The 12,689-nt window shown below is 35.0% G+C and overlaps 1 protein-coding gene across 2 annotated transcripts in view; it reads left to right on the top strand.

Moving 5' to 3' along the window:
• Window positions 1-12,689, top strand: part of LOC121318499 (protein O-mannosyl-transferase TMTC2-like) — a 157,989-nt gene that overhangs the window by 52,272 nt on the left and 93,028 nt on the right. For both annotated transcript variants that reach the window (XM_041255230.1, XM_041255231.1), the window contains exon 2: window positions 12,416-12,689. This exon is cut by the window's right edge and continues 297 nt beyond it. In XM_041255230.1, the coding sequence (XP_041111164.1) occupies window positions 12,416-12,689 (274 nt within the window). The remainder of the gene's footprint in view (window positions 1-12,415) is intronic.

Raw genomic sequence — 12,689 nt, 5'->3', positions numbered from 1 at the left:
TTTTCTGGCTTTGTTTTGCCCACAAAGTTAGAGGCAAGAAACTATTAAAGTGATTGTGTTAATGAGATCCACAGAAAGCTACGCATTAAATTATCCAACCGGCAATTCTTGAAGATGGATGGACAAGTAAGCTGATAGCTATTCAAAAGGACTTACAGCAGTTTGTTTTCTCATTTGTTAATTTTAGGTTTCCTTGGTGAACATGCAACTAGTGAAGCTAATACATCTTTCTGGTTGTACTTTAATCATGTTAAATACATTTTAACTGCCCTGGATAACACGACATTTTAAATTGCAAAGTTGCAGTTAAATTATTCAACAGAAAATAATTCCCATCCTAATTTGAGCTTGGTGATTAAAATGGCTATTTGTAGGAAAATGTTTTTTATTCTTCAAAGTATTTTATTACTTGGTTTAATGTAGCCAACCATTCTTTTATAATGACTGCCTCCCTTTTATTAACCAGCACAATTTAAGTTGATTCATTGGTTAAAAGATCTGGAAAGAAAGACCTTTAGTTGTCATTGAACATGATAAATAACGACGTGCAAATGCAGTGGAGAACTATACATAATCCAGTTTTTGTAATGTGTGTGTGTGTGTGTGTGTGTGTGTGTGTGTGTATATATATATATATATATATATATATATATATATATATATATATATATATATATATATATATATAAAATGATTTCCATTACATGAGAGTAGATGTTGAACTTCATGCTGATTTGAATTCAGCTCTTGCCAAGATAAGCACCAACTAAGACGTAGCTTTGTAGTAAACTAATGTGATCCATCCTCATCTCCATCCTTTTGCATTGTTTTCCATACGGTGTGTGTGTGTGTGTGTGTGTGTGTGTGTGTATATGTATATATACACACACACACACAACGTATGGAAAACAACGCAAAAGGATGGGGATGAGGATGGATCACATTAGAATACATTACAGGGTAGAAAAAGGTAATCCCTTTTAAGCATACATTAATAAATGTGGTAAGTATGAATTTAAACAACTTGTAACATATTTACAAACTGTACTTCTCTAAGAAGTAAAACCTGTGAGGCAGGGAGGATTGTTGGATACAAAGAGATCAGTTCTAGTGATCTGATTATAAATCATGCTTACAAACTGTTGCTACTAATGTAAAAGCAATGTCAACACCATTAGTAATAGGATAGATGCAACTTCCTTTTAAAATGCTTTACAGCTCCTTCAACAAGATAGGTTAATAATGGATTCATTTTATTATCAACCCAAGATGTTTAGCCATCATCTGGATTACGGATGTACATAAGTCTGTCTGTTTGTCTGCCTATCCATCGATCTATTTATATATGTATGTGATCCTCATTTATCCGTGGCTCTCTGAGTTTTATCTTTGAAAAACAGTACATGATTTCTTGCGGTATACATACACACACATAAAGACACATGCTTCAGTCTAAGACCTGTGGAGCAGACCTCAAGACAGCAGGGTGCTTGACCTCTGATCGAGTGGTTGAACTGTATCAGTCGGGGCATCTAGCTGGGTTACTCGCAAGAAAATCTTGGTATACAGTATGAAATGTAATAATCTGTCTATCATTCTATCAGTTTGCTCAGTGTTTGTCTGTTAATTGTTCTGTATATGTGGACATAAATAATACATACTAAAGACACGGGTCCATAAGAACATCTGTGTTTGTCAGCCCATGTCAACTCTAAGTTGTCTCACTGTGCATTGATTCACTGATAAGGTAGCAAAGCCCCAAAGCATGACTTTAAACCATCTGTTATTTTTATTTATGAATTTGCAGCAGTTGTGTAAATCAGTTGTCCCTCACAAGACAGATTAATTTGGCCCAGGCCTTTTAAGACCTATAGTATACTAAACCCATTTGTTCAGTGGGTTTTGTGTGTTTGCAGTGGACGAGTTTGCAGCCTACATTGCTGCACAGTCATACTCCATTGGAAGCTTCCTTCACACAGTGCAATTTAATATGAGCAGATATCCTGACATTAGCTATGTTGTTTTTGCAGCTGAAAACTGGAGGTTTGTGGTCCGTTTTTTAATGTACTTTGTATAGCAGAACACATTTGTTTCAGTAGTGAGGTGAAGAAAACGATGGGTTATTATGACTCTGTTGCTAAAGGAAATATATTAGTTAAAAATGTTCTTTTAATTATTTAGTTAATTGTTTATTTATTTATTTACTGTGTTTGTGTCATATATTGCAATACACTACTTTTTTGGAATTATATAGCACTTTGACTGAAAAGGCACCCTGAGAAGCTGGACAATATAACAAACTATTACGCTAGTACAAGGAAGAGTATGGGTTTAGTCTACTCTTAAAAACAGTTAGGTTAAGGGTTTTCCAGGACTTATGAACAGGAAGCGTGTTTTAACAAACACACCCACCACTGGGTATACTGTAGGTTTCTGTTAATTCATTTGGAAGCCAGTGCAGAGCTGATGGAATTGGGATGGTATGTTTTTTTTTTTTTTTTTTTAAAGCTATTAGACAACTGTTATCTGAAAAAACTGCAATCTTGAATTAGAGATGATGGGAAGCCCTGAGAGTCATTGTTCTTTCCTGGTATAATGAGGTGTGTCCCCAGACTTCACTGTCTGATTGGGAAGGATAGCATCAATCTTGTATCTTGCAAAACTTAAAGCAGCTACTGCACGTCTGCCCATATATCAGCCAAGAACTGTAATAGGGGTCTTAACCCTCTCATGCATGAAATATTGAATATGCCCTGAAAAAAACAGTTTTGGACACATAATCAATATATTTCTCATTGAAAAATGTATTCACATTTTTGTATTGCTTTTTATGGGGAAAAATTGCATCCTGATAGGAAGCCATCATGCATTTGCATCTTCCTTATGTCCCCATATAAAGACTAGAGAAAGGTTTTTTTGTAGAAGGTTGCCTTGCAGGAAAGGGTTAATATGGTGTAAACACAATCAAGAAATGAACATACTGATGTATTTTTGGGGATTTTAAGAAGAGAGAGGTAAACAGTTTAGTACAACCTCCTAATCATTTATCTCTGGCATATTTTCCACATCCTTTCTTGGCGCTGGTATTGTAATGTAAGTGCATTGACAGATCCTTTTAAATTAACAAATGACCCATAGGTCTTAGTAGAAAATCATTTGGTTAATATACACTATTACTCTGTTTTTGAAATAGTTTTTGATTAATTATAGAATGTACGTTCTTTGGGAGCTACGTGCATGGTGCTGTGGTTTTTTAGCTGTTAAGGGAGCGAGGTTAAAAATAAATCTTAAAGCTCTCTGTATTTGTTTCTTTTAATCCAATGTATATGTCTGTGGAACTGGATAGAATCAAAAGCTAAATGGTATCAAATGAAAATGTTTTCCAACCAGACAAAACTGTTTGCTTTTGTATTTTTAACCAAAATTTCACACAAAGACTTTTTTAAAATAATAAACTGTGACATTTTGTATATTGAAATATGTAAAACTTAAACAGAGCTGTTTTTCCATTGTTTGGCAATTGAAAGTCATCTGATTTAACTTAAATGCGTTCATCTAATTATGGTGAAGAAAAAATGTCTATTTTCTCTCAAACCTTTTCTTTGCATAGGCGGACGCGATCCTTCCTTTTATCTGGAAATGTAAATTTTATTTTTCATGGCCATTTAATCAGATTATTTTTGGTAGACCCTTTTTAGTATTATAAACAGAGATGAAAAATCTCAGCGGATTTGTGGTTTTCTGCTTTTAATCAGTCCCCCATTGATGTGATCAATGCAGATCCAAGGGGAAAAACATTTTCCCATTGTTTTTATACAAAAAAAAAAAAGAAACCTTGAAAAATAAGGCACAGTTTCATTAAGGCAGTTGTTTTTATATTACGTAAGGTACCCCTTTGGTGTTTGCAGACCGCTGCCTTGGCAAATTGCTATTTCATTGGTCCAAAAACAAATACAGTGAATTAAACAGCTGTGATGCAGTTCTACAGTTCACATTGCAGAAAATGGCAAAAGTAATGGAACGAAAGGAAGTGCTGGTTAAAAATAAAGATAGAAAGATGTATATTTATTTTCTGTTTCACTTGTGCAGCGAGTGAGCGACCGGGGTGGGGGGTTGATTGTGGACATTGTTGATAAAGCCTGTAGGCCCCCACTCTCCTGGAATAATCAATAAATTAGGCAAGTATAGCTCACCTTAAAACCGTGAGCACCATGTCTGCCTTTATTATAAATGCTTTCCTGTTAAAACTATACTGACGGTACGGTAGCATCTTTTACAGCAATAGCTAAGTCCACATTTTTTTATTGGTCTGCATGCGTACCTGAGTACCAGTTATGTGAATCCCTGATTATGGAGCAAGAGGAAGAGTACAAGGTGTTGGAAAGCTATATTCTCTGCAGAAAACATGTAGACATAATAAATACTCGTCTACACCCTGTCGTCTGCATTTTCTTTGTGACATGATGTTGATGGAGACAAACATGATTTTCCAGTGAATTATAAAATACACCCCATGTTTAAACAAGCATCTTTTATAAAACAAGAAGTTGCCAGACATTTGATTCCCATAGAAGACGGAGTGAAAAATCAAGAGGTCATTTTAAACCTTCTTACGTTAAGATTATTTAGTTATTTATTTTTATATAAATTGTACACAGTCCCTCTTTGTTTAAACTTTTTTTTATTATTATTAAACTTACATGACATAAGCAATTAGTGTTTTGTTTTTATAAACACTATATTTTCTTACGTTTTATCCCCATGGTAACATAAAATGAAGCAGAAAATGTTAACTTTGTGCATGAAATAAACATTTACAATATTAAATGCTTAGTATCTCAAATGAACAAGTGGATGATTGCTCAAGTTCAAGAGCTCTTGTCTTCTGTGTGCCCACACTGAAAGTATTTTGTGTGGTTTCTTTTGTAGGTTCAATGTTTATTGTTATTGTTAAGATTGTTTTTTTTTTGTTTGTTTTTTTTTTATATTCTTCTTCTTATTTTTCTTACCAAAACTTTAAACTGCTGCTGCTTCGAAGCTGTGTGACTGATCAGGTTCTGACTTGGCAGCTAACAAGCTGGATACATTGGCTGTCTGATTCTGAAAAAATTTTGCTGCAGCGTCCTTGCAGTTGGCGCCATGACGCATTTTTCAATAAAACCTTTCGAAATCTTTTTTCTTGGGAACCAATGAAGTGCTTGATCTGAAACTTGGCATATGTCATCAGCATCCAAACCTGCATCAAGTTTGCGATGCAGAAGTTGCTGTGATAAATATTCATGTCAAAATGGCTGCCACAGTTCTTATCAAAACAGGTCCCCAACAACAAACTGATGCTGTTTGAAAACTGTTTGTCCAGCAAACTCCAAACTTGGTAGTTATCATCTCAGTAACAATGGGATACAAATATGTGAAAATGGTAATTTCTTTTTTTTATAAAACAAGATGGCCGCCACTTATACATTTACATTTGAAATTTAAACCTGCGTCAGTTGACAAACAATTTACTTTACTAACTCCACACCCCACAAGCATATTCCCTGAAACTGTCAATATAATTGACTTTTAAAAAATTGTATTAACCGGAAATGAAAATGGCCGTTTTGACGCATCTTTTTAGAAACCTTTCGAAATCTTCTTCCTGGGAACCGGTGAAGCCATTGATCTGACACTTGGCATATATCATCAGCATCCAAACCCGCATCAACTTTGCGAAGCAGAAGTTTCTGCGATAAATTTTAATGTCGAAATGGCTGCCACAAACTTTAACGAAACGTGCTCTTAACAGCAAACTGCTGCTATTTGAACACCGTGTGACCAACAAACTCCAAACTTGGTAGTTATTGTCCCAGTAACAATGGAATACAAATATGTCAAAATGGTTATGTTTTATAAAACAACATGGCCGCCAGGTGTACTTTATGTCTGAAATTTAAAACTGCCTCCGTTGACAAACGGTTACTTGACTAACTCAAAACTCGTTACTTTACTAACACTATAGCAATACAACTGACTTTTAAGAAACTCGCGTTAAACAAGATGGCTGCCTGACTCATTTTTGAAACTGTGGAACAGTTGAAGTTGCTGATTTTAAACTTGGCTCACTGAGAACTAAACACACTTAGACAGGTACTAATACTGGAGCTTGGGAGCCGTAAAACTGCCTGGCAGTTCTAGTTGTTGTTATTATTATTATTATTATTATTATTATTATTATTATTATTATTATTATTATTATTATTATTAAAAACAGGTGGGAAAGGAAGGTGCCACAAAAATAGAAATTAACAAGAACAACTGACAGTACATATTATTTATTTTTTTTACCTTTTAACAATTAAAAGGGAGTGATTTTCTGATGTAAACAAGATGCATTTGAGATCCAAAGGAACAAGAACATTAAAAGAAAAGACATGCTGTATAACATTTATTTCAGCCCTTGTGCACAGGTAAGAAAAAATAGATTTCACTTGAAACTAAATATATTACCTCAACTTTATTTGACTGGATACTCGCACAGTTTCACAGACCTTATTTTACCGACCTGACCAAGTATTCGCATCTCTGGGTTTGTGAAACCAGCAGTTAAAGTTCACTTATTATTATTATTTGCTGTACATTCTAATTTCAGGTGTAATCTGAATCTTAACTTCATTCAATTTGGGTTCCTGAACAAAAAATCCAACACGGTAGTGGATCCCAGATTCCTGCCATTTTTCATCTGTTTTTACTTCTCCTCTCTTTCATCTCTGCATAAAACACACATATGTCCAATGTTTAGAAACCCATGCAGACTCAACAATGTAAATTGTATGGTGACTCTAAAAAGTTAGTGTGTTGAACTGAAGTGTTCTGACCCTGTGCATTTCTAAACTGAAAGTTCCATGCCCAGAAATGAATAGCTGATGAGATTTGTTCCGGATCTTCTCCTATGTTTGCTAAAGTTGTTCTAGGGTTCAAAACTCAACAGATCCTGAACATCTGCTTATTACCCCCTCCCCCCCCTGAGGCTCCACAGGATGCTCCTTGTGCAGCAGTTATGGCTGCCATTCCCAACTGTACCATCTCTAATTGTCATTCATTTGATTTGATTTTCCTCATCTTACACTCAAATACATTATGTTTACTAAAGCGCCACTTCAGCTCAGTGCCTGTTAAGCTTAATGTTAGGAGAAATTCTGAAGCACAGCTTTCGGTTAACCAAGATGAAGATCACAGGCAAGAAACATCTCATTGTTGTAATTTAGGTAATGGAACCCCGTAGGGACCCAGCGTCTTTTCTATATCCACATATACATATATACACATATACATAGTTAAGTGATGGGGATTGTGGCCCCTGCTGAGAGAATACCCTTGTGACATGATGCTGCATCTCAGCTGATACTGTCATTCCTGTATAAATAAATAAAACATACAAAGTCCTTTTGCATTAAATTATATCCATTCAATAGTCAAACCCATATCCATCTATCATGCTTGCAGAGCCATTAGAGGTTATAAGATCAGTTGTTTGGGAATTCAAAATGTCATTTTTTCCCTTTTTATTTTCGAAATTCTATTGTCAGAGTTGCCAAATTTGAGATGTAGCATCATAGTTTCTACAACTATCAGTGATTTGAACCTTAGATTTGTTGCCCCTTAGTTGTTTATGAAATAAAGGTTACATGACTAATCTAAGAAAATTAACCTCTGGTAATGGACAAACATTATGTAGTCTATGCTGTAGCCTGTTTAACATGTGCAAGAGGGGATCTGCATCTGTACAACTTAATGAAGGAAGCTTTGTGTTGGTCACTTTCCATGCTAGCTTTCATTTCAGAATGTGATATTTCATCACCACCTTTGAAATATTTTTACAGAGAAAGTAATGGCTGTGCCGCCTTTAACATAATAAAGCAGCAATTTCCGCCTAAGATGAATATGTAAAAATGCCAGAAAATGAAAAGGTAGGGCTTTCACTTTGCTACGCATGAAAAAAAATAATGAAACTTTAAAACTTTGGGACACAGAAGCACAGCCGTAAAACATTTTTTTTTTTGTTTTTTTTTGTCTTTTATTATTGTCCTTTTGTGAGGCATGAACATAAATGAGAGGCATGGGACGCTGGATGTAAACTAGACTCTGGATTATTGACGGATACCAAAGCTTGCTGCCAAAATATTCTTGGAGTGTTGTCAGATATTGCAGCTGGGTAGTGACACTTTTAATGTGCAAACTGGGCTTGCCTACTGGCCGGTGAAGTCTTGTTTATACAGTGGTGTTATTATGTAATTTCACTTGTTGTATTTGTTCAAATGAAACATTATCTTGGAACTTTGTAGTACTACTCCCTTTATTACAGTATTAACACTTCATTAACAAATGTATAGACAGTTGTTAAGGACTTTGGGGACTATAATATAAACTATAATCTGTCACATGATGGTGTTTCAACAAATCACAAGACGGATTTTAAAACTAAGGTTTAATAAACTATATATATATATATATATATATATATATATATATATATATATATATATATATATATATATATATATATATATATATATATATATACATATAATCAAATATGAACTGCCCTTTGAGTCACAGAAAACGATTGCCCACTGAGGGAGGGCAGTACTGACTGACAGGGATTATATTGCCCCAGGAGGTCAGTATTGCCTTGCAAGGGCTTCATTTTCTGATATATGGCGGAAGTGGCAGTACATATTTCCTTTACGAAACACTTTGCTATTCGTGACTAAGAAAGAAATAAAACAAAAGTTAAGTGAGGCAGACAGCCGAGACGGGCATGAAGCAAAAATGACAGGATGTGAAAGGGAGGGAAATAAATATTGAAAATGGTGGTAGGAAGCAAAACGGTTGAAAGGTGTTGTGTGTGTGTGTGTGTGTGTGTTTTTTTTTTTTTTTTTTTTTTAATATCTAAAATGTTTCAGTGGCATTTACAACAAATTAAGAACTAGCACATGATGCTTAGGCAAACCATAGATGTGCCTCAAATTAGAAATATCTGTCAAGGAAAAAAATAGAACTGCGTAACTTATTAAATTCTTAATTCGTTTTCATCGGTCATTCCTGCTATAATGTCCTTATTAAGTAATGGTTCTGTATATATGGCTTAGTATCCCATGTGTGTTTTTAATGGTAAAAAGGTCTGCTTTCTTTCCATTTAGAGCCAGATAGTTTAAAAAGATTGTATAAAAACACTTACTGCTTTTTAAATCTAGTGAAAAATAAGGCTCATTTTGGGATTGAAGTCCATAAAGCCATGTTAACGCGTGATCAAACATTGAGAACATACCATGTTAAGGGCAACTTGGTAGAGGTATGAAATATTAAAGTTATCTTAACTTATATATTCTTATTTTGTATGCTTTTATTTTGTATCATTTAGCCATCAAATCCTGTTTAAGCCCCGCTTCACCTGTGTTATACACATTTCCTCGATTTGCAATCAATAGTTGTGATGTAAAGAAAAATGTCATAATGTGAGTTTTGATAGGTTAGAAACTCGACTAAAGCCCAATAAATCTGATCCAGCAATACACATTTTTGGACCTGTGCTTTCTCTTGTCAGAAGTCACTTGACAGTTCTGCAGGGGAGGCAACAATGCGGTTCGAACAAGAATGCACTTAAAACGGATTGATTTTGTGGGCTTTCGGTGCCAGCTATTTAAAGAGGCACAGTAACAAAATCTTCCACTTTCGTAGTTATAACACTATGTAACACAATTTTTGTTCCTGGGTAGTAAGTGTTATTTCCTAATTGCTTATGCCTCAAAAGCATAGAAAATGGCTATTATTCCCCACAAACTTTGCTTTTGTGACCAGGACAGTGATATTTCAAAATATCACTATTTCCAATGGGAAAACGGGCAAATGTGTGTCTTTTTGTTCACATAAAGTCAGAAAAAAACAACGTATGAATCCAAATTAACATGTATTTATACTAAAGTAATACAAAAATGACTACAAAAGATTTAGAAGTGAGTAGTTTTTCGAGATTTACGATTATACTGTAAATACAAAAACGAAAAAATCTCGAAAAACTACTCACTGGTGTGGAATCTAATCAGCAGGTAAATGTGTTCCAGCGAGGCTTCAGCTTCTGTCTCAATCTCCTACCTGTTACTCAGCAGCGAATGCACACACCCACACGGCAGACCCTACCCTGTCACAAGCATTAATACCCTGTTTCTTTGTAAACAAGTGATCTATGGGAGCTCCCTAATAAAAGCTGAATCTGAAAACAATAATTGTGTGAATATAGTAATTGTTATAGCTGTGTATAATGGTATTTAAAACAGGATTCATCTACCTGACTTTTTACACATCCATCCTTACTGAGGACGTTAAATGTATTAAACGATAATAACATTTGCAAGGTGGCAGTTGTTAGCATGTTAGTGGTGTAGCAGCGTGATGTGTCTTTACTACAAGCTTTCCTGTTTTGTAGTTTGTTTTGTTTATTTTACCCCCCTATCCTGGAAGTTAGACAAATGGCTCCCTGTGACGTGGTCTTGAAATTTAAATACTATATTAATCTTGTATACGGTGCATTTTTAAACACGTTGGAAGTGTGTAACATTTATGTTTATTATAGTAAACTATGATGGGCTACTGTTTTATTTTGCTGGCTAGTGAAGAAAATGTGTTTAACAGCCAAATTGAGGTAAAATGTTAAGATATGAAAAGTGTTGTCAGTCAGAATACAATAAGATTCTACTGTTGCAGCCCCCTGCTTTTTTCTGCCAACCCATTTTTCTGCCTCCCCCATATATATATATATATATATATATATATATATATATATATATATATATGGTGACTGCATTGTTTAAACCACAATTTCTTTTTTCATGCACCCATTTTACTTCGTTTACCAGCCATTCGATCTTGATCATGTCGCAGAGGATGCTTTGTTTTTGTTTACAAAATCTCCCATTTGTAGTTATTTTTTTATCAAAAATAAAGTGTAATGAAACACGAATGTCTTTAAAAACACCTAGTTTGTTTCATTAGGGCTGTATTGCATGTTTCTTTTAATGGCAGGCTAATGTATCAAGTGAAGTCTGTTAAACTAGACCTTGAAAAACATGCCTTGGTTAATTCTTTGTCTTTTGGAGCAGTTTATATATATATATATATATATTTTTTTTTAAGATTAAGCTATGTCTGTTCTCGACGGTCATTAATTAAGGCCCAACCAGGTTTACATTATAGCTTAATTATTAACTACATGACTCAAGCAAAATAATCTTGGTAGTTAAAAGCTGGTTAACTGCCAGTAACCCTTGTTCTGAAAACACACAGCTGTTCCTCAAAACAATGCTGAAAGTGGCAAACTCTTCCCATTACTCAACATTCATTTTACCATAGATGTACAAAATTAAAAATAGATCTAGAGTTATTTAAGTTTAGAAGCTTTGAAAACAAAGTTTTATTTCTTATAAAAGAAAAAGTGGATGTTTAATAAAAAATGTAGGTGTGTGATCTATACTGTTATAGATATGCATCTGTTTAAGTTGTGAAATAAATGAAAATGAAATAAAAAAAAAATATTTGTGAAAAATAAAATGAAAAATTATAGAAAAATAAAAGTAATTTCACAGGGCTCTAGTTCTAAGAGATAATAGCATAAGGCTGGCTCTAGTGTGTGTGCGCATGTGTATGAACACATATGAACTAACACATTTTTTATTTTTTTTAATTGCTCCGATTTTGAGGTCCAGGCAGCTCATACATATTAAATCAGTACACTTAGGGGCATATAATGTAGGAATAACAGAAACCCCTTTATCCATTGGCTAGAATCCAAACAAAACTACAGTTCGAGAGAAAATGAATCACGTCTCAGGACATTGATGACCACTTTCTGTAACTGTAAAGGGAGTAACATGAATTTACAATTAAAGTGCTTCAGCAAAGGGAAGGGAAACTTGGTCTTGCATGTCTAAAGCTCAGTGCCTACATGCCTCTAGGGTATTGCTGTCCTGATAAAGGGTCAAACAGAACAGAAGCAGCTTGCAATGATGGAAAGAGTCATGAAGCACTGCTGTACTCCTGAAATAATATTCTCTATGGGTGTTCATGGTTTTGAAAAGTAATCAGTTAGGGTTGGACTCTGTCTTGTATTTCTTCCAGCTTAGCAAGCTCAAACAATTCATTAAGTAATTTGCTTCTTAATCTCCATCAATTAAGATGGATGTCTAGATGAGTGGCACCAGTGTTCAGCACAACATTTGCCACATTAATTGAAATAGGTACCGTAATAGATATTTAAAATAATATTTTCATAGTTTGACTTCTGAGTGATTTTATTAAAAGTTTGGTTCCTGGGAATTTTTGCCATGCAAGACAACTAATTTATGTGTCTTCCTTTTTTTTTTTTTTTTTTTTTTTTTAGCCGTGCTATCAAAACCAATCAGGACCTGCTGCCGGAAACTCCCTGGACACACATTTTCTACAATGACTTTTGGGGGACCCTGCTTACCCACAGCGGCAGCCATAAGTCCTACCGCCCACTCTGCACTCTCTCCTTCCGCCTTAACCACGCCCTGGGGGGCCTGGACCCCTGGGGCTACCACCTTGTCAACATTCTGCTGCATTGCAGTGTCACCGGCCTCTTCACCCGCCTCTCTCGGCTCCTTCTCGGGGGCGGCTACTGGACCCTGATGGCA

This window comes from Polyodon spathula, chromosome 7 (assembly GCF_017654505.1).
Source record: "Polyodon spathula isolate WHYD16114869_AA chromosome 7, ASM1765450v1, whole genome shotgun sequence".
Lineage (NCBI taxonomy): Eukaryota > Metazoa > Chordata > Actinopteri > Acipenseriformes > Polyodontidae > Polyodon > Polyodon spathula.
This window is presented reverse-complemented; position numbering and strand designations above follow the sequence as displayed.